General features: G+C 42.5%; 1 protein-coding gene across 3 annotated transcripts in view; it reads left to right on the top strand.

Moving 5' to 3' along the window:
• The window catches only part of mms22l (MMS22-like, DNA repair protein), a 154,939-nt gene extending 131,659 nt beyond the window's left edge, over positions 1-23,280 (top strand). For 2 of the 3 annotated variants that reach the window (XM_041188858.1, XM_041188857.1), the window contains exons 20-25: positions 6,734-6,903; positions 12,189-12,400; positions 15,068-15,237; positions 19,436-19,523; positions 20,929-21,096; positions 22,848-23,280. In XM_041188858.1, the coding sequence (XP_041044792.1) occupies positions 6,734-6,903; positions 12,189-12,400; positions 15,068-15,237; positions 19,436-19,523; positions 20,929-21,096; positions 22,848-22,935 (896 nt within the window). In that variant the 3' untranslated portion in view covers positions 22,936-23,280. The remainder of the gene's footprint in view (positions 1-6,733; positions 6,904-12,188; positions 12,401-15,067; positions 15,238-19,435; positions 19,524-20,928; positions 21,097-22,847) is intronic. The other variant, XM_041188859.1, reaches the window with a different exon arrangement.
• Positions 23,281-23,575: the final 295 nt, after the last annotated feature.

Raw genomic sequence — 23,575 nt, 5'->3', positions numbered from 1 at the left:
GCATACTCCCACAAACAGCGCTATGATAATGATAAGCTCATCTGTTTTTGTGATATTGATTGAAAGATAAATATTGGACAGGTCCCTGGATAAGAGCCGTGCTCTCTTTTGAAATAGTGCTATAGGATCTTATACATCCACCTGAACCAGCAGATGCAATTTCAATTTAACAGCACATCCAAAAGGTGGCCCCACTGACAGTGCTGCCCTCCCTCAGTACTGCACTGGAGTGTCAACCTAAATTTTTGTGCACAAGTTCTGGAGGAGGACTTGCGCCCACAACCTTCTGACTCAGAGATGAGTCAACCAACTGCTATCTGAGCCATGGCTATACTTCTACTGTCTCTCTGGGTTCTATGCATGGCATTGTTGAATGAATGCATGTGGCCATGTAACTCACAATCCAAAATGGCTGTCCTTCATAATAGAAAAGTGCTTTACCCTATTGATATGCTGCTGTTCTGTGACTGTTGGTAGAGAAATGTGCACTTAATTCCTTCCATCACAGCCACATGAACTAATTCCATTGCTGTTCACAGCCTTCTGAATGAAGTAGCTTAGTGCTGTAGAAGAGTAACAAATTAGGTTATAGCTACAGAGGACATTCAATCTGGCACCATTGTTAGATAAGGCTGTTTTTTAAAAAAGACAAATGGAAAGATGGCTTTTATATTGTATACCCCTAGTGATAGAGTCTAAGATGTAATGATGAGCCTATATGAAAACTTAATAAGAGAGGTGTTAGAGTTCCGAACGCGTTATAGGATGAATAGTGCTGCATGGAATACAGTGCACAATCTCTGGATGCAACTTGCTATTATGAAATATAAATATGGGAAATTATTTTTGTTGGTATAATGTAGACTTTATAGCAATATGACAGAAGTGTTCAGAATTATGAAGGAATGGGACACGGTAGTTACAAACTGACTAGCCAAGAGTCAAGGGATCCAGAATAATGGGCTATGGATACAAAACTAAACGTAAGAGATTTAGGATGGAGGACAGGAGAAACGTCTTCATGTGGAAAGTTGTGAGGCTGTGGAATTCACTTTGAAGGCAGGAACTATGTCAGCATTCAAGATAGGGGGAGGCAGTGGCATAGTGTTATTGTCAATAGACAAGTATTCCATCGACCTAGGGTAATGCTCAAGAGACCTGGGTTTGAATCCCACCATGTCAGATGGATGCCAATAAAAATCTGGAATTAAAAGTCTGATGATGGCTTTGAAACCATTGCCGATTGTTGTAAAAACCCATCTAGTTCACTAATGTCTTTCAGCGAAGGAAATCTGCATTCCTTACCTGGTCTGGCCTACATGTGACTTCAGACACACAGCAATGTAGTTGACTCTTAAATGCCCGCTGAACAATAAATGCCTACATCCCATGAATGAATATATTTTAAAAATTAGATTAGCATGGATAGCATTAACAGACAGGAAGCAAAGAATAGAAATAAACAGGGAATTTTCAAGTTGGCAGGATGTTACTACTGAAATACTGCCTGGATCATTACTGGAGCCTCAGCTGTTTAGAATCTATATTAATCACTTAGTCGAAGAGAGTAATGTATCCAGATTTGTTCACGATACAAAGCTAAAGGGGTAGCAAGCTGTGCATAGGACAAAAAATGCTGCAAAGAAATGTGAACAGGTTAAGTGAGCGGGCAACAATGTGGCAAATGGAATGTAACATGAGGAAGTGTGAGATTATTCACCTGGCAGAATATTTTTTAAAAGGCACAAAACCTTTAAATGTTGATGTTCAGAGGTACCTGGGTGTACTCATATAATGAGCACAGAAAGTTAGCATTCAGGTTCAGCCAGCAATTAGGAAGGCAAATGACAGGTTGGCCTTTGTTGCAAGGGGATTGGAATGCTAGAATAAGGAAGGCTTTCTGCAATTGTACAAAGCTTTGGTGAGAGCACACCTGGAGTAATGGGTGGTATTTTATTAGTGATGCACTATTCCCAATGGCAAAACGGGAAATGGGTGGCACTCTGCTCTCTTCCTTTTTGCCAGTTGCCACGTGATTACTGTTAAAATTTAAAGGGCTGGCAATGGGCACAGGCGACACATGCAATCACATGGCAGGGAAAGCTTTTAATTGCTGAAACCTGCCATCAGCTGACAATGCAGCAGGTACGGGCGGGCTATAAAGGAGCCTCCTGGTCAAACAGGGAGGTTCTGCATCATGGCCGCAACTTTGACGCCAAACGCCAGTACCCGTCTTCGACGATGCCCTACCTGGATGGCTGCACCCTGACCAGCCTCCCCGTCTGGTGCTGCCTGCTGCTGGAATTGTGGGCTGTGTTGTTGACCGGCAAGAGCCTTCCTTTGTTGTATCCGCTCCCCCTGCTCCCAAGGTTGCAGGAATATTGTGTGTACAAGACCCATGAGCATCCCAGCAATTAAACAATTTAAGGTGGCGGACAGTGAGATGAGAACATGTGTGTCCAAGGATTTCACCATAGAACTGATGAGCAGTGAGATTTTCAACCCCTATAATTGTCCACAACCAAAACTCCACCCACCCCACATTGGGCTCCTCCCACTTTGATCTCTAATCCTAGCACCATACGTCCTTTTGGAAACACTGCAGAAATGGTTATTGTAAAGGTTGCGGTAGAACTCGGTACCCTCCACCTTCCTCCTGTCACTTCCGCACATCCCCATCAACCTTAACCCTCCCGGCTTCACTTTGCACCTTCCCTCTATAACCCTTCACATTACAGTGGACCCTGTTACCCTCCAATTGTACATGCCATCTTACCCCCCCCCCCCCCCCCCCCCCCCCCCCCCCCCCCCCCCCCGATCCTACACCCATCCCTGCCGACATTGTCCCTCTGATCCTATAAGCTCCCCACATCATCCTTAGAGTTTTTGTTAAATCCCTTGGTCAAATATGAACTCGGTGCTAGGAGATTCCTGTGCACTGTTGACTTAATCCTGAAGGTAGGACATAATTAGAAAAAGTTTTAATGTAACGATTATTTATGGCATACAAATGTACTGCAAGCAGGAACATGCCACAGGGCAGAGTGAGGCCTGCCACAAACACGCTGCTGACTTAATCTCTGCATCTCAAACCACCTTCGGGAAACCAAAATCTCAGCTCCAGCCTAATTAAGTCACTTTGTCTGCCCCATTTCCCACTCTTACAATCCCCATAAAACTCACCACCTGCAATGTGTTCAAAAGCAAAATACTGTGCATGCTGAAAATGTGTAATGAAAATAGAAAATGCTGGAAATAGTCAATGGGTCTGGCAGCATCTGTAGAGAGATAGCCAGAGTTATTGGGCAGAATTTTCTGCCTGTTGGGCGGGCGGGCCCGACCCAATCTCCGGCAGGCGGGAAGCTGATCCCCACCAGCGAAGCGGGCTACACTGCTATTTTACGTGGGCCGGCCAATTAAGGCCCACCCAGCGTGACATCTGGCAGGAAGTGCTATGTGCTCCCTGTGCAAACAGGGGGGGATTTCCCCATAAGTGAGAGTACGCACTTTCGCGCATGCGCATGAAAGAGCGCACATCTCCCTGAAGCTAGGTGCAGCCTCAGGGAGATCACCTGGACTTTGAAAAAAATCAAGAGAAAAAAATAATCCCTTACATGTCCCCCTCATGTGACGATGTCAAATGAGTTGGGACATGTTCATAATTTACATAATAACTTTATCAAAATTTTTAAAACCATTCATGAAACCTCATCCCGCCGCTGGATGAGGTTTCATGTTTTCTCTATTCCCCATCAGGGGTTCCACCCAACATCATCCCATGTCATTTTACACGTCGGCGAGTAGGCCCTGCTCGCCAACGGCAAAATTCTGCCCATTGTCTCAGATTGTGACCTTCTATCAGAATTGTGTGCAGTTTTGGTCTGCAGGTTTAAGGAAGGATATACCTGCCTCGGAGGCAGTGCAGTGAAGGCGCATTAGGTGGATTCCTGGAATGAGAAAGGTTGTCCTGTGCTGAGAGGCTGAGTAAATTGGGCCTATATTCTGTGATGTTTAGAAGAATGAGTGGTAACTCGATAAAATATACAAGATTCTGAGGGGCCTTGACAGGGTTGGATGCTTAGAGGTTGTTTCCTCTGGCTGGGGAATGTAGAACACAGGGGCACAATCTCAGGATAAGGGGCTGATCATTTAGAACTGAGACATGGAGAAATGCTTTCACTTAAAGGGTTGTGAATCTTTGGGATTCTCTATCCCTGAGGGTTGTGGATGCTTTATGATTCAATATGTTTAAGGCTGAAATAGACTTTTGGTCACTCAGGGAATTTGAGAGATATGGGGAGTGGGGTGGGCAGATGGAATTGAAGTTGAAGATCGGCCATGATCACATCGAATGGCAGAACAGGCTCATGGATCTCTATGATCTACTCATTCTCCTATTTCTAATGTAAGTAAATAAAAGGAATGGGGGTGGAAGATAAATGTTATCATGGGCTCTTTCGGGTGAATATCCTGTTTCCTTATTGTAATTTCCATTTATGCAACAAAATTCCATACACTTCCATGCAACTCCATATACTTGTAAGTAATTTATCATGTCTGAGGCCCTCAATGAGATTCACCCCCATTATTCTATCTACATGATGAGATCATTTTAGGACGGAGTAACCATTTCATATCAACGCAAAAGCAAACTACTGCAGATGCTTGAAATAAGCAGCAGATGAGGTCACATCTGATCCAACGGATCAGACCTAAGCTCTGCAGTCCTGCCACATCCAGTCGTGAATGGTGGTGGACAATTAAACAACTCATTGGAAGAGGAGGTCCCACAAATTTCCCCATCCTCAATGATGGGAGAGCTCAGCACATCAGTGCAAAAGATAAGGCTGAAGCATTCACAACAATCTTCAGCCAGAGTGCTGAGTGGATGATCCATTTCAGCCTCCTCCGGAGGTCCCCAGCATCACAAATGTCAGTCTTCAGCCAATTAGATTCACTCCACGTGATATCAAGAAATGGCTGAAGGCACTGGATACTGCAAAAGCTATGGGCCCTGACAATATTCCAGCAGTAGTACTGAAGATTTGTGCTCCAGAACTTGCATCTCTAGCCAAACTGTTCCAGTACAACTATAACACTGGCATCTACCTGGCCATGTGGAATATTGCCCAGGTATGTCCTGTACACAAAAAGCAAGACAAATCCAACCCAGCCAATTACCGCCCCAACAGTCTACTCCCAATCACTTAGCAATAACCTGCTCACCAGTGCCCAGTTTGGGTTCTGCCAGGGCCACTCAGCTCCTGACCTCATTACAGTCTTGGTTCAAACATGGGCAAAAGAGCTGAACTTCCGAGGTGAGGTGAGAGTGGCTGCCCTTGACGTCAAGGCAGCATTTAACCGAGTGTGGCATCAAGGAGCCATAACAAAACTGGAGTGAAAATCAGGGTGAAAATTCTCCGCTGGTTGGAGTCATATCTAGCACAAAGGAAGATGGTTGTGGTTGTTGGAGGTCAGTCATCTCAGCTCTGCAGGAGTTCCTCAGGGTAGAGTCCTTGGCCCAACCATCTTCAGCTGCTTCAACAATAACCTTCTTTCCATCATAAAGTCAGAAGTGGGGATGTTCGCTGATGATTGCACGGTGTTCAGCACCATTCACGACTCCTCAGATACTGAAGCAGTCCATGTCCAAATGCAGCAAGACCTGGACAATATCCAGATTTGGACTGACAAGTGGCAAGTAACATTCGCGCCACACAAGTATCAGGCAATGACCGTCTCCAACAAGGGAGAATCCAACCATCACCTCTTGACGTTTAATGGCATTACTATCGCTGAATCCCCACTATCAACATCCTGGGGTTACCATTGACCAGAAACTGAACTGGACTAGCCATTTAAATACAGTGGCTGCAAGAGCAGATCAAAGGCTAGGAATAGTGCAACGAGCAACTCACCTCCTGACTCCCCAAAGCCTGTCCACCATCTACAAGGCACAAGACAGGAGTGTGATGGAATACTCCCCACTTGCCTGGATGAGTGCAGTTCCCACAACACTGAAGAAGCTGGACACTGTCCAGGACAAAGCAGCCCGCTTGATTGGCACCACATCCACAAATATTCACTCCCTCCACCACCGATGTACAGTAGCAGCAGTGTGTACCATCTATAAGTTGCACTGCAGGAATTCAAGGCTCCTTAGACAGCACCTTCCAAACCCATGACACTACCACCTAGAAGGACAAGGGCTGTAGATAGATAGGACCACCACCACTTGGAAGTTTCCCTCCAGGTCAGTCACCATCCTGACTTGGAAATATATTGCCATTTCTTCACTGGGTCAAAATCCTGGAACTCCCTTCCTAACAATACTGTGAGTGTACCTATACTACATGGGTGCAGCGGTTCAAGAAGGCAGGTCACCACCACCTTCTCAAGGGCAACTAGGGATAGGCAATAAATGCTGGCCTAGCCAGGGACGCCTACATCCCGTGAATGAATTAAAAGAAAAAGAAAGAAACAGAGTTCATGTTTCAGGTCTGTGTTCTGATAAAAGATTGTTTCTCTGTCCACGGATGCTGCCTAACCTGCTGGGTATGTTCAGCATTTGCTTTCATTCGATGCCAATGACTATTGCCTTATGTAAAGCTGAGCTGAACTGAAAGCAGTTGTGTAATAATTATGGGAATCGAAATATGTACTATCATTTGGCGTAGCAATGTTGTGTTTTCCAAAGCACATGAAACCTACATTATTTTATTTTTATTCATAGGTTGCATTGTCAAACATTGGGCACCAATATTGTCCACTTCAAAAGCTCAGCAGCTCTTGTTCCGCATCATTGATTGTCTGCTGTTGCCGCATACCCTGTTTCAACAGGACAAAGGGCTGCCCCAAGCAATGCTGTCTGCCATCCGAGATAACTTGTCTCTGTATCTCCAGGTGAGCACTGTCACTGCTGCACCACTGTTACTTTTGGAATACCCTGATGTTACTTCCCCCCACAAATGTTGTTCTGCGTTTGTTTTTCTTTTTTGCAGTTGGGGTTCTGAATGCTATTTTTCTCTTCAAATCTCAATGTCCTTTGTGTTATGTAGGAGAGAATGATGCAAATGAATCCTGCACTTATCCTGTTGTTAATGTTACTGCAAAGGAGTAAATACTGCACCCAGATCCTACAGCGACCTACCTAGCTTTAGTAGAAAAATACCATTCTCTAGGTCTGGAGTAGCAATGTTCCAGCTAATGGTCATATTGCAATAAACTCATAAATTGTGGAGTACTGTGATTTCTTTTTCTGCTCTGGTTGTTATAATTTCACATGGCAGATTAGCAAGGAATTTTTTAAAAACAAAAGACTGCGGATGCTGGAAATCCAAAACAAAAACAGAATTACCTGGAAAAACACAGCAGGTCTGGCAGCATCAGCAGAGAAGAAAAGAGTTGACGTTTCGAGTCCTCATGGCCCTTCAACAGAACTGAGTGAATCTAAGGAGAGGGGTGAAATATAAGCTGGTCTAAGGTGGGTGTGGGGGGAGAAGTGGGGGGGCGGTGTTGTTGTAGGGACAAGCAAGCAGTGATAGGAGCAGATCATCAAAAGATGTCACAGCCAAAAGAACAAAAGAACACAGAGGTGTTGAAGTTGGTGATATTATCTAAACGAATATGCTAATTAAGAATGGATAGTAGGACACTCAAGGTATAGCTCTAGTGGGGGTAGGGGGGCATAAAAGATTTTAAAATAATGGGAATAGGTGGGAAAAGAAAAATCTATATAAATTATTGGAAACAAACAAAAGGAAGGGGGAAGAAACAGAAAGGGGGTGGGGATGGAGGAGGGAGCTCAAGACCTAAAGTTGTTGAATTCAATATTCAGTCCGGAAGGCTGTAAAGTGCCTAGTCGGAAGATGAGGTGTTGTTCCTCCAGTTTGCGTTGGGCTTCACTGGAACAATGCAGCAGGCCAAGGACAGACATGTGGGCAAGAGAGCAGGGTGGAGTGTTAAAATGGCAAGCGACAGGGAGGTTTGGGTCATTCTTGCGGACAGACCGCAGGTGTTCTGCAAAGCGGTCGCCCAGTTTACGTTTGGTCTCTCCAATGTAGAGGAGACCGCATTGGAGCAACAAATACAGTAGAATACATTCTCCTCACCATCCGAGGCCCAAACACTCCTTTCAAGTGAAGCAGCATTTCACTTGCATTTCCCCCAACTTAGTCTACTGTATTCGTTGCTCCCAATGCGGTCTCCTCTACATTGGAGAGACCAAACGTAAACTGGGCTACCGCTTTGCAGAACACCTGCGGTCTGTCCGCAAGAATGACCCAAACCTCCCTGTCGCTTGCCATTTTAACACTCCACCCTGCTCTCTTGCCCACATGTCTGTCCTTGGCCTGCTGCATTGTTCCAGTGAAGCCCAACGCAAACTGGAGGAACAGCACCTCAGTGACCACTTTGTGAAACAGTGGAACACCTTTGCTCAGTCTGCAAGCATGACCCTGACCTCCCAGTCTCTTGCCATTTCAATTCACCATCTTGTTCTCATGCTTACATTTCTGTCCTCGGCCTGCTACAATGTTGCAGTGAAGCTCAACACAAGCTTGAGGAATAGCTTCATCATCCGATTAGGTACTTTACAGCCTTGTTGACATTGCATTCAACAACTTCAGACCATGAACTCTGTCCTCCATTTTGTATTTTTTTCTCCAGTGCCAGTCTGTATCTTGTTGTCATGTTTTTGCTTTCAGACCTTTATTCTGCTTTAATATCTACTCTGAACCACTCCTTTGTTTCTTTAGCATATCATTACCACTCCCTTTGCCTTTGGTTCCATGACATCTTTGTCGATTAATTTCCCCCGCCCTCTAACCTATCCCTAACCTTCCCTTTTGCTCCACCTCCCTCCCCTTGCATTCCTGTCTCTCTTCAGTTCTGAGGAAGAGCCACGTTGGACTCGAAACGCTAATTCTCGTTCTCTCTGCACAGATGCTGCCAGATCTGCGGAGTTTTTCCAGCATTTTTTGTTTTTATTCCGTATCTCCAACACCCGCAGTATTTTGCTATTATTAAAGATAAAAAGACTTGCATTTTTATGATGCCTTTCATGGCCTTAGGGTATTCTAAAGCTCTTTACAACTAGCCAAGTGCTTTTTGAAGTGTTGTCACTGTTGTAATGTAGGAAAATAGGATTAGCGGTGGATCATGAGTCCAGTTGGGTCATGTCTGCAGTCTGCATGTCTTAGGTTTTATGCTTATCATAATATCCCTTCACCTCTGTTGATTCTTTTCTGTCTCATGTCTATAAAAATTTTACATGAAATGGTTTTGGGCATCTCAACTCATTTCCTAGTGAATATGGGTTCACATCATAAAAGTGACAAGGACGGCTTAAGTAAAAGAGCAAAAATTCACATTGTTGTGAGATTGATGGAGGGTTATGTCCGTAAGATATGTTAAGGTGTATTTTGCTATCGAATAAAGGGAATTTTGTTATGTATTTATTACGCATCTACCCATGTTGGATGGTGATTGGTGACAAAAGTGAAAAAATGTTTCATTTTCAAGCGGTATTATTCTCATCTTGATGAAGAAGTATTTCACCACATATTTTAATTTGATAAAATAATAGGGACGATTTACACTGGAAATATTAAAATTGTCCCAAATGAATACTATCACTGCAAAGTTTTCAATATAAACCAAGTTAACTCCAGCTAACATAATTTGTATTAATTCCAAGGACACTAATTCCAAAAAACTGTTTAAGTGGTTTTTACTGGTATTCCATTCATTTTTTGTTGATATTGAACTTTATTTTTCTATTTGTTTTCTTGCTTGGGAGAGGGGTCATTTTTATGCATTCATGGGATGTTCACATCGCTAGCTGGGCCAGCATTTACTGACCACCCCTAGTTGCCCTTGAGAAGGTGGTGGTGAGTTGGCTTCTTGAACCGCTGCAGCCCCTATGGAGTAGATACACACACAGTGCTGTTAGGAAGGGAGTTCCAGGATTTTGACCCAGCGATAGTGAAGGAACGGCGATACGTTTCCAAGTCAGGAGGGTATGTGACTAGATGGGGAATTTGCATATGGTGCTGTTCCCATATGCCTTCTTAAAAAGATAATTGCATTTATATAGTGTGTTTAATGACCCCAGGATGTCTCAATGAGGATATACAACCAGCCGACAATTTGTGAATGTGGAAATGAGCCACAGACAATGCAACATCTCCTGCAATGCCTATTGCTAGAGGAACCCTGCACTGTTGCATATCTTGTCAAATTCAACAACAAGGCGCAAAAATGTGTCCAGTTCTGGCTGGGCCATGTATAGACTGTCCATGGACACGATAAGAAGAAGGATGTCCCAAAGCATTGAACTAACTGGTGCAAAGTTTATTGTGGAAATCAAAGCCTTAGCAATCATGAAGCTCAGCTTGGGCTCTGCAGAACCACTTGGTTCCAGGCAATTAAATACTTTTAAATTGTAGTCACTGCTGTAATGTAGGAAACATAGCAACCAATTTGCTCATAGCAAACCCCTAAAAACAGCATTGTGATAATTTTAGTGGTGTTGGTTAAGTGTTAAATATTGACCAGTTCATGGAAGATAACTCCCTTGCTCTCCTTCGAAATACTGCCTTGGGATCTTTTACATCCACCTGAGGGTGATGACAGGGCCTTGGGTTAAACCAATCGCACCTTAGGTGAGGACAGCACCACTGATAATGTACAAATCCCTCAGTGTTGCACTGGATTGGCATTCTTGTTTTTTTTCACTCATGTCCTAGAGTAGCACTTGAATCCACAATCTTCTGACTCAAAGACACGAGTGCTACTGAGTCTTGGCTGACACCTGTGGACATCTAGGAGGTCAAGGTCCTGGGTTTGGGAGGTGCACTTGAAGAAACCTTGGCAAATTGCTGAAACGCATCTTGTAGATGGTGCAGTCTGCAACACATTGTCTGGGTGGTAGAGGATGTGAATATTTAAGGTGCTGAATGAGGTGCCAATCCAGCAGGCTATTTCGTCCTGCATGGTGTTGAGTTTCTTCAGTGTTGTCGGAGCGACACTCATCTAGACAATGGAGCATACCCCATACCACACTTCTCACTTGTGCCCTGTGGGTGATGGAAACAATTAGGGGTCTCAGAAGGAGAGTCACTCGCTACAGAATTCCCAGCATCTAACCTGCTCTTGTAGCCTCAGCATTTATGTGGCTGGTCCAGTTAAGTTCCTGAGGATGGTTGATGGTTGGGGGAATGTCAATGGAGGTGTGGTTAGACTTTCTCTTGTTGGAGATGGTCATTGCCTGGGACTTGTGTAGTATAATGTTACTTGCCACTTATCAGCCTAAGTCTGAATGATGTCCTGGGCCTGCTGCATGTGGACACAGACTGCTTTTTTGTCAGAGGAATTGTGAATGGAACTGAGCACTATAATCATCAGGGAGTTTCCCCATTTTTGACCTTATGTTGGAAGGAAGGTCATTGATGAAGCAGTGGAAGATGGTTGGGCCTCGGACACTGCCGTGAGGTACTCCTGAAACAATTTCCTGAGACTGAGATAATTGGCTTCTAACGACCACAACCATGTTCCTTTGTGCTGGGTATGACTCCAACCAGTGAAACGTTTCCCTCTGCTTCCCATTGACTCCAGTTTTACTTAAGCTTCTTCATGCCACATTGCTGCCTTGATGCCAAGGGCAGGCACTCTGACCTCACTTCTAGCATTCTCACTTCTAGCATTCAGCTATTTTGTCCCTGTTTTTGACCAAGGCCTGGAACCAAGTGGTTCTGCAGGGCCCAAACTGAACTTCATGATTGCCAAGGCTTTGATTTCCACAATAAACTTTGCACCAATTAGTTCAACTTAGGGCAGATGTTTCAATGTTTCCTCACACTTCTATTGTGTTTACTATTATTATTCTAAATGTCATTTGAATAGTTTAAACAAAAGCAGTTTTTCTCTCATTACAAGTTCTGAGATACATTTGTGACCTGGAAATATTTTTTTACTTGTTCTTTTGACAATAAGCTTTTTACCTTGGCTAGGTTGTCAGTTATAATGTAGAGCAGAGTTGGCTAATCGATGAACAAGTGACTATACATCTGCCATCTTGGAGGTGCCTGCTGTGACTCTGAGCTGGATGAAAAGGGACGTATCCTAGGGAGCCAATAATAAGTTAGAAATCATTTGGGTGTCATCTGAAATTCTCTTTCCTGTTGCAGGGACTGTCAGCTATCGTTGGACAAACTACGGTTCAGATTGCTTATGTTAAACAGCAGCTGCGGAATATAATTCAGCAGTATTTTGGTCGCTTTCTTCCATCATCTCCTACTGGGTCAGGCATTGTGAATCATCCAATATTACTTGCACTTTGTGAATCAATCCCAATGACTCAAGGTCAGACCCTGCGGCAGACAGTTCTTCAGGTCATTAAGTAAGAGTTTTTTAAATCTTTTTATATCAATGGATTTTTACAGTGTAGAATTCCTGGCAGAGAATTTTCTCCCTATCAGGGGGGTGTTGAGCAGGAGCAGGTACGGGTGGGCATGCAGCCGATCGCTGCGTGCCACCATTTTACATGGGCAGGCCAATTAAGGCCTGCCTGGCATGACGCACACCCGGAAGCGCTGAGTGCTCCCTGTGCGGATGGGGGGGGAGTAGGCTGAGTCGGGGCCTGCGCTCTTTTGCACATGCGTGCGAAAGAGTGCAGAAATCTCCCTAAGACACAGAGCTGCCTCAAGGAGATTACTTTGCTTTTTAACAATTTTAATAAAGAAAAAAAAATTTAAAGACTTCTGTCTTCTCATGTGACAGTGTCAAATGAACTGCGACATGTCTATGAATTTTATTAAAAATTTCTATTAATGCTTTAAAACCTTCATGAAACCTCATCCCGCCTGTGGATGAGGTTTCATGATAAATCCGAAGCCCGCATGGGCTCTTGGCCTGCCCGCCAACCTTAAGGTTGGACGGGCAACTCAGTTAAGTATTTCAATTGGAACTTAAAAGGCCTTAATAGGCCTTTGACAATTCAGCAGGCGCGCAGCCGGCTCCGGCACGCGCCTGCCGAACTCAAGATCTGAATGACTCACAGTGACGTTGGGAGGCGCGCCTGACATCACCACGCATCATTTTATGCGTCAGTGAGTGGGGGTCGCCTGGCCCCTGGAGTAGTAGCATGTTATCCCACCGATTCATTATTTATACATTTTCAGACTGATTTAGAATAGTCCAATAGTAAATTAGTAAGGTAACTAATTCTTTGGTAACATTCTTTCATAGTCCTGGTTTTCAAATGTTGTAGTTACTTGAGGAGTCCTATGTTACTGCCTCTGACTAAAGGGACCAGAACCCTGAAAAGTGTGAGGTGATACACTTTGGAAGGAATAATTTGACAAGGAAGTATTCAATGAACGGCATGACACTAGAAAGTTCTGAGGAACAAAGGGACCTTGGCGTGTGTGTCCATAGATCTCTGAAGGCGGAGGGGCATGTTAGTGGGGTGGTGAAAAAGGCATATGGGATACTTGCCTTTATCAATTGAGGCATAGATTACAAAAGTAGGGAGGTTATGTTGGAGTTGTCTAGAACCTTGGTGAGGCCACAGCTGGAGTACTGTGTGCAGTTCTGGTCGCCACATGATAGGAAGGATGTGATTGCACTGGAGGAGGTGCAGAGGAGATTCACCAGGATGTTGCCTGGGATGAAACATTTAAGTTATGAAGAGAGGTTGGATAGTCTTGGGTTGTTTTCGTTGGAGCAGAGAAGACTGAGGGGCGACCTGATCGAGGTGTACAAGATTATGAGGGGCATGGACAGGGTGTATAGGGAGCAGCTGTTCCCCTTAGTTGAAGGGTCAGTCACAAGGGGGTATATGTTCATGGTGAGGGGCAGTAGGTTTAGGGGGGATGTGAGGAAAAACTTTTTTACCCAGAGGGTGGAGACGGTCTGGAATGACTGCCTGGGAGGGTGGTGGAGGCAGGTTGCCTCACTTCCTTTAAAAAGTACCTGGATGAGCACTTGGCACTTCATAACATTCAAGGCTATGGGCCAAGTGTTGGTAAATGGGATTAGGGAGGTAGGTCAGGTGTTTCTCACGTGTCGGTACAGACTCGATGGGCCGAAGGGCCTCTTGTGCACTGTGATTCTATGATTCTAATTCAACAGCTTTGTCACAATTACTATCAGTGTCATACCTGGTCATAAATTCAAATGAGCTACTGGAGTCCACTGAAAGGGTAACCAATCTCTGGATACTATATATAGATTCTGAAGAAGTGGATTGGGTGAAACGTCACATGGAGTACCCAGGTAACACCTTCCAGTTCAAGATCACAGGATAATCTTGAAGTGAACAGCATATTAAGACATCCCAGAAAGTACAATTAAATGTGAAACATACATTCTTAAAATTGTATATATGATTTCTTTAAAGTTAATTTTCTTAATTCGTGGGAACTCTGTTGACATGTTTATCGATTATTTATCGCTAGGCTGTAGAGTTCGCAAAGATTAAAAATGTTCCTGGAGAGTATTTATTTTTAATTCTGATAAACATTCCAAATGTTCTGCCTTTTCTGTATTAGATCGGGTACCTATAGGTAGCAGATCATTCATGTTTCCTGTACTACCTATAAAATAAATGCCCAGCCTTACTGTGCCATTCAATATCTTCATAAATAACACTCATTCTGCTTCATTATAACATGCTTTTAAAAAAATGATGGTACAGTGAAAACTGATCATTTTGCCTTTAAACATGTCATAGTCTAACATAGTGGTATTGACAAATTATACTGCTTGTAAGACAATCTGTCATCCTATACATTCTCCAACCCTTATAAGTAGACCAAACACCATCCTGTGGAGTAACTTTCATAATGGCTCTTCTTGTGTATCTCCAATACCAAGTAGCTGGTTAGCCTTCTTCTGGCTGTCTTTTTGAGATGCAGTCCCTTTTACGCACAATTACCACAAATGATAATGATATTAATATTTTGTTGCAATGTAAATTTGTACAAATATTCAGTGTTGACCCTTTCAGTGCACCTGGATGGCTTCTGCAACTTCTGAACTAATTCTCAAAAATTATTCTCTCCAGTGAAAACTATATGCAGTTCAGAGGTCATGCTCCTCCTCCTCGCTTAGCAGCAGTCCTGTCATTCCTCCATGAACTGTTCAGAAGAAACCCAAGTAGTGATGCTGCCAGTGAGACAAAGTTACTCCTGCCTACAGTGCTGAAATGTTTAATGTTTGTGAATGAACCACAGGGTACGTTTTCTCACTGATTCCTGTTGACTGATGTTTTTATCTTAATGTTAAGCAAAAGAATCCTCGCAATTGCTTTTCTATATCTTCATGTGTGAGACCAAAATTTAAATAGCAACCACTTTCATAACACCAATGTTGTTACATTCAGTTGACTCTCAAGGTTCTCTGCAAAAAAATGAGATGTTTAATGAGATGAGATAAGAAAACTTAGGTGTAGTTCCTGCTTTGGGCGTAATTGGTGATTTCAGCCCACATTGTACCCAAAATTGTGTTTGTTTAGAAAAATCTCTTCCCCGTTTGCTACTCACAGTTCCACATCACTAAACAAAAAAATCTGACAACTTTTTTTTAAAATTGCTTTTAAAAAAGACATTTCCTTGATTTAATTAAGAGTGATAACTTGGTAAAGTATGATACAATTCAAAATGAATTTATCTTTCAAAAAAAACATATTTTAAATCACATTGGGCTGTAACTCCCAACAAGCGTCAGAAAGTGCTGGCTCTCAGGAATTAGAAGAAATAAATACACATTTACAAAGTCTTGAAAGTTACGCTGACCCTTCCGTTTGCCGGAGCTGTGTGGGGCCTGCATTGAAAGACTCCTCGCAGGCCCCAGCGAAGTGTAGCTTCAGCGGATTCAAGAAGGTGGGGAGGTCCGGTGTGGAGTGGGTTGGAAGTCCATGGGGAGTTGGGGAGAAGGGTGGGGGGTGTGGTCTGGGGAAGGGGGGCTCTGAGATCCAGTGGAGATGGTGTGAGAGGTGGGGAAATTGGGGTGCGAGGGAGGTCTGAGATCCGGGGGGAGTTGAGGGGGGTGAGTCCGAGATTCCCGGGGTTGGGTGGGGGGTGTCCAAGGTCTCACTGGGGTTGGGGGCGGTTCTGAGGTCCAGGGAGGGGTTCTGAGGTGTGGGGGCATTGTTGGGGGTCCTGAGGCATGTGAGGGTGTGGGGGTCTCCTGTAGGGCCGGTCTGGGTCTTTACAATAGTTACCCAGAAGTTAGAAGAGGTTTTAATTCTTATAACTTTTTCTGAGTAACTATTGGTGTAAACCCAGCAGAACCATCCGAAGCTTGCGATTTAAACCGCATCTTGGATGGTTGTCCTTGAGAAGGTGGTGGTGAGCTGCCTTCTTGAACCGCTGCAGTCCATGTGGTGTAGGTACATCCACAGTGCTGTTAGGAAGTAGTTCCAGGATTTTGACCCAGCATCAGTGAAGGATCGGCGATATGTTTCCAAGTCAGGATGGTGAGGGACTTGGAGGGGAACTTCCGGGTGATGGTGTTCCCATCTATCTGTTGCCCTTGTCCTTCTAGATGGTAGTGGTCATGAGTTTGGAAGGTGCTGTCTAAGGAGCCTTGGTGAGTTCCTGCAGTGCATCTTGTAGATGGTACACATTGCTGCTTCTGTGCATCAGTGGTGGAGAGAGTGAATGTTTGTGGATGGGGTGCCAATCAAGTGTGCTACTTCGTCCTGGATGGTGTCAAGCTTCGTGAGTGTTATTGGAGCTGCACTCATCCAGGCAAGCGGGGAGTATTCCATCACACTCCTGACTTGTGCCTTGTAGATGGTGGACAGGCTTTGGGGAGCCAGGAGGTGAGTTACCCATCACAGGATTCCTAGCTTCTGACCTGCTCTTGTAGCCACAGTATTTATATGGCTTGTCCAGTTCATTTTCTGGTCAATGGTAACCCCCCCAGGATGTTGATAGTGATGGTAATGCCAGTGAACATCAGGGGGCGATGATTGGATTCTCTCTTACTGGAGATGGTCATTGTGTGGCATGAATGTTACTTGCCACTTGTTAACCCAAGCCTGGATATTGTCCAGGTCTTGCTGCATTTGGACATAGACTACTCGGCATCAGAGGAATCATGAATGGTGCTGAACATTGTGCAATCATCAGTAAACATCCCCACTTCTGGCACCTGTGATGCTGGGGACCTGCGGAGAACGCCGAGATGGATCATCCACTTGGCACTTCTGGCTGAAGATTGTAGCAAATGCTTCAGCCTTATCTTTTCCACTGATCTAAAGTCTCAAGTATAAGCCAGAATTGAAGTTTTCAGCTTGTATGTAAAGTTTTAACAGTAGATTTTTATTGTCAGATTTCAGATATGTTCGCCACAAAAAAAAATCAAGGATCCTCAACTTGGGAATTGACTTGAGTTGTCAACACCCCTCTTAAACAGAAGATGTGCTACAATAGCTGCAGGATAACCTTACCTCATGTCAACTTTTTATATTTTATTTTGACCTTTCATTTCCCAAGATAAGATGCTATGCTGTCACAACGTATCTCACCTGCCCAGTTGAGAAATGACTGCTTTCATTTACGTGGCAGGCAATCAGATCTGTTGGCAAATTAGTGTTTATTTTGTGTACATCCCAGCAGCCACAATGGTGCATTACTGACCTTTTCCCATTTCCCTTCCAAGCTTGTAGCTTGCTGTACAGTGACAAATTTGATAGGCTTATCTAACCCTGGGGAAGTCGCCTGATTTGGGGTGTGTTGGCCTAATTCTGTTACAACTGGATTTTTTTTTTAAACTTAAATAAACAACATTCTCAGGAGAGTAAAAATGTTCTTGAGTTATTAAACATAACATTTGTAGAATGCAGCTATTTAAAATTTTGAAAATTATGCCAGTTCCTTTGTCACATGAAGACATTATCAGTTGCCACATGAGCATCTGAACTAACAATGGACATGACAGCCAATGGTGAACCCACTCACGTTCTAAAATGAGATAAAATAGAAAGAAATAATGAGGATTTTATGGGTTCTGGTTCAGTTTGTATTGCGACCATTCATTGTGTTTAAATATTTTGAGGTCTGTCAAACATTTTTGGTCGAACACAGATTAATTAAGCTGTGCAAATCATCCTAAGTACCATGGCATTTCTTAGGCGTTCAGTATCTAAAATCACATAAGCTACCACATCATTCTTGCAGTATACCAGAGTGATGTGAAATACAGGACTAGATTATCTGCCCATTCAATTTATGCAATGTGCAGTGTTTTGTTTCCTACCTAATCTAGTTTTACTAGACTGCAGATTTGGTGCCTGCTGTTTTATAAGGCTAGATATAAAATCCTGCATGTCAAGTTAAATAATCACGCTATGTCTCTTATTCCTGTTGCAGGAAAAACACACTGTTAAGTAATGAAGCCAGAATCATATTTGTACCATTGCACAGCCCTGCCACATCTTTTTAAAGAAATAATCACCATGACAACTGTTTTAAGTGACATCAGTTGCACTCGTTTGAATCATGGCTTCACACTAACCTGCAGTTCAAAGCTCACTGTAGAAAAATATAAAACTTTTTCTTAGAGCATACTAAAGCATTTAGGTGGAGGTAGAAGACTTGATGAGGCCATCATAATAGTTGTGGTGTAATATTAATAAATATTCAATGACAGATTTAGACAAATTGGTCTGCTTTATTGTTTTTGCTTTCATTATTTATTCCTATCCTTCATAGTTCTTGTGTCCTAGTGGCTGAGTAGTTTATAATAAATGATGCCATAGAGCCTCAATTTTTTTGAAAAGACTTCACACAGCCTTGTAAATTTCTATGAATTCTGTTCTTATGCAGATAAAAAAAAACTTGCTTTTATATAGCACCTCGTGGCCTCAGGATATCCCAAAGCAGTTTATAGATAATGAAGTATTTTTGAAGTGGAGTTACTGTAACGAAGAGAAATATGCTAGCCAATTTTTCCACTGCAAGGTCCAACCGTGATATAAACATGGCCAGATAATATTTCAGCAATGCTAATTGAAGGATAACTATTGGTCAAGACTCTCGGAGAACTCACCCACTTTCCTTCAAATAGTGCCATTGGATCTGAGCCTTGGTTTAACGTCTTATTCAAAAGATGGCACTTCTGTAAATGCAGTGATCTCCTAGTACTGCAATTCCAGCCTGGATTATGTTCAGTTCCTACAGCAGAGTTTGAATCCATGATCGATCTGACTTAGAGGCAGGGGCGCTACAACTGAGCCAAACTTACACTTAAATGTGGTGGGATAATCATTTACCCAAATTTTTCTTGTGCATTTCTAGTGATTAGGCAGGGTGGTAGGAGATACCTTCGGTTGCCAGAAATACAGGTCAAAAAGTTGTCCCTTAAAAGCCATCCTCTTTTGAATGAATTTGCGTAATTATTTTATGTAATTTATTTTTCTTTTCAGTGAAGAAACTAACCTCTGAGGTTATGCAATGTATAATTGAAAATTGTCAGTCATCAACTCCATGCCAGATTTGCCCTCATGTACTAAGGTGAGTGTTTTATCAGGTCTACCTTGGATATGCTCTCTAATTTTGCCGTGCTTGTTACTTCTGTGAGTGTATTAACTAACTTTGTTCAGGGGTGTGACCTTACTGTCTATTATTTAGTTATACAGTAACGCAGCCTGGGTGTGAAACAATAGAGCTCATTTAAGATCTGCACTGGACAGTGTGTCTTTTGCATGTGTACTTCTACAATCTTTTAGAAGGCGACTGAATGATTTAATGTGATTAAGTTAGATGCAAATTATTATTTTAGAAACAAAGTGAATGTTCAGATTAACATCTATTACGCAATTTTCGCTTGACTCTAGTAACTACAGGATCTTCAAGAACAAAAGATGCAATAGAATTACGCTGGCATAACGCAGCAGGTCAGGCAGCATCTGTGGAGAGAGAAACAGAGTTCAGGTCGATAACCTTTCGTCAGAACTGGGAAGTTAAAGATGCGACAGGCTTTGAGCAAGGAAGTGGGTGGGACAAGGACGAAAGGGGGGTCTGTAATAAGTTGGAAGACCAGAGTGATTGAATGACAGAAGAATTAGTCCAACAGGGCCAAAGGGAGTGGTGATGGGATGAGAAAAGAAAAAATAAAAGACGTGCCTGGAGCAAGTGTGCTGCTGTCTGAAAGCAAAAGTAAAAGAAAAACTAAAACATGCAAAGAAAAGGAAACAAAATGGGGAGACAGAGTTCATCCTCTTCCTGCACTGGATCGCTGACCTCTCCTGTGCTCCGATGGTGCTGACCACTGCTGCCATTGCCTCCCAGGCAGGATTGGTTACTCAGGTGGACCTCATGCAGCTAGAGAGGGGGTAGAGGACATTGCGGCAGCCTCCCAGAGAGCCGTCATTAAATTTCGAGGCTGCTGTCTTCTTTTGGGGCTATCTGTCGCCTGGCCAGTCCTGGTCTGAAGACATGAAGTTGCCGGCACTTTGGTGTGCTTTAAGTATGGCGCCCGGAGCAAGGAAGTGCTGAGGTCACGGTGTGGCGGGCAAATCCGAGCCTGCCTGCCAGCAATCCGGAGTTTTCCTGTGAATGCATTACTAATGAGGCGGGACGCGCCAGGAAGGGGAATAATACGGCACAAAAACCTGCCATTATGGCCGGCAATTAAAATTACTTTTTCTTCGTCCACTACTGCACTTAGTGCAAATTTGGAGCGATTCTGCTTTTTAAACCTATTCAAAATCACTTTCCTTTAAGACATAATACTTATCCTTATGCAATGAATACTTATGCAGTCAACTTCTCAGTCAGCTCCATAAACAGCAAAACAAAAATCCCAAATTATACAGTATGATTTGACTATCCTAATCAGTTATACATTTAATTAGATTTTCTTATGATTCAAACCAAATTATTAACATATTGATAGAAACTGTTGAAACTTCTCCAGACAGTTCATCCAGGAGTATATTGGGATCTACGATCACCAGGTATACAACATCATGGAGATGATAGCTGTCCTGAATTGCAGTTTGGTTATCGGCCTCATTCCTACGCTAAGTCAGGTGCTGAAGGATACTGAACATAAGCGAGGATTGGGCAGGAACAATTCACAAAGGTAAGCCTAGTTCTCAGAATCTTCATTCTTAGAAGATGTTGATGGCTGCAAAAAGACTAGTCTGCCACTTCCACAGAAAACTCGAATTAGCGAACCACATTGCAGTTCCAGTAGCTACTTAGGCATTGTACTGTATGAATGGATGTGGAAATAATTCAAGCTTCAATATTTCATTGTTGTAGTTTCAACATTTAAAAAAACGTTTTGCCCTACTAGGGCAAATTAGTAGTCTTGTCAAAATTATTAGCATCAGATTCTATTGATATATATAGTATATATGTATGAGTGAAAAGGGATCATTCCCGAACATGCATAACTTGCTGTGGGCATCTACAGATTGGAGACTGAAAAGAAAATCCTTGAATTTGAATACATTCAGCATTGGTTTACATAAAATCTATTTAAACCTTTGATTTCCTACCACTTGACACTCTCCCCATTTCTTTAACCTACTTGCATCTTTTTTTCTTTACTAAGTGTATCTAACTTATTGTGTAGTCTTGTATAGTGATAATGTAGCAATGAAACAAGGGCAATTTGAATTTTAATTCCTTTGAAAAGTAAAAGTATCCAACTCCTTAGCTAAGTCAACAAGTAAATGTGTGGTTCATATTAGCTAGGACTTGCTTGTACCATTTCCTTTGGTATATATTTGATTAAGATGAGGACACAGTCTGCCTGGATTCCCACTCCAATGCCCCCTCTTGGAAATTACACTTGTATGGGAATGGCAAAACCTCTTTCTCAAATATTGCACTTGGAAATTCAGTGTTCTCTATTTCTCCTCTCAATCCAAGCAAAAAAAAAACTTTTTATTTTCTTCTTCCCAGCAATAAATATCTCTTTGGACAATGTTATAGGATCCATCTTGAAGTAGTGGATAGTAGTCTGGATTCTTCTGATGGTCTAGTTGATATATGTACCATGTAATGTTCAATTGATTCATTCATTCTGGTAGATTTCAAGGAAGCTCATGCTGGGCTGTAATGCGGCTGGTCAAAAAGCCCACTAATCCTAACCGTCTTAGCTGGGTATGAGGAATAGCCACATCAGGGAGCTAATGGTGGGGCACTACTCCTCTTCTCCACACGGAACCATACTTCATTGAGTACCTGCCTTCAGGAGACAAGGGGTGAAAAGGGGATTATATAAAATTGGTACAAATTTTTAAAAGTACAATACAATAGACAATTAAAAACGGTTACATACAAAGATTTTCAATATCAGCATGTGGTTAATAAAGTTTTCTGCCCTTTCATCTGACACGTGGATCCTAATAAGTTCAGATGTCTTCCAAATAAACAAGGGGGTGAGAAACTGCGGTACTAGAAATCTGTAATCAGCAAAATAACACTGGGAGGTGCACAAGAAGTTATTCAGCATATGTAAAGAAAATATGCACCCTAATGTTTTGGCTATCTTCAAGAGAAATGAATAGATATACTCCAACCCAGTGAGAGGTACTTAAATAAATCTTCACCTATGTCAATCTACCATTGGCTAATTAACTGAAAAGAGATTAGGCAAGTCAGGTCTGTTTTCTATGCCTTGACTATAAACAGGAGCCACCACCCAGTTTCACAAAGACATAATCTGGTCGTGTTTAAAAGCTACTGTATTCTTTTCACCACAAAAGAAACAAAGCTACACCATGATGGTCAAATTTAGTCACACTCTGCCTGAAGAATGTATCAGTAGTATTCTGGTTTTGTCATCTGATCCTGAAAGTATATTTTCTGAATCTATTGCAGGGAGTCCTACAGAAGACTGTTGGTGCTTCTTGGGGAGGAAGGGCAAGCTGAAATCATTAAATTGGAAAAGGAATGTGATGAGGCCTAACAGAGAAGAGGTTTGTAAAAGTAAACACCAGACTGCCTCCTTATTGCACTGAGGGGTATACAGATTCTTAAATGTATAATAGTTTTTTTGTGACATAGCAATTGAGATTTTTTTTTAGATCTAAGTTTTGTACTCCAGTTTTATCTGTCTGCTTTATTACAAAACTCTACCTAATTAAGTTGACTTTAATTATTACTTGACAAATCAAAAACAGACATATGTAAATATACATAAATTGTTGGAATAAATCAGTGACAAATGGTGTTAGGAGTTTTATTGCAATTGATTTTGAATTGTTCTCATGGATATTAGACATAGCATATTAATAAATTCATGTGCTGGAAATGAATTTGTCTTACCTAACTTGAGCTCAACGCCATCGCAGCAAATTAAAGGGAATAAATTTGGAATTAAAAGTTTGCAGCTGAAGAATTCTCTTATCTACATAAGATTTTTTTTTCCCCGAGCAGTATACTTTCCTTAAAGGTATGCCCAGTAATCAGGAATTTCATCAGCAATTACCCTTTGTGTGTCATTTTATGTGATACCTGCTGTTTCAGTTACTTTTTAATTCGCCAAAGTCGCAATTTTATTCCAAGGGGAATAAAATAAAATATGAACTTTATGTTTGTGTAAATGA

This window comes from Carcharodon carcharias, chromosome 5 (assembly GCF_017639515.1).
Source record: "Carcharodon carcharias isolate sCarCar2 chromosome 5, sCarCar2.pri, whole genome shotgun sequence".
NCBI classification, from domain to species: domain Eukaryota; kingdom Metazoa; phylum Chordata; class Chondrichthyes; order Lamniformes; family Lamnidae; genus Carcharodon; species Carcharodon carcharias.
This window is presented reverse-complemented; position numbering and strand designations above follow the sequence as displayed.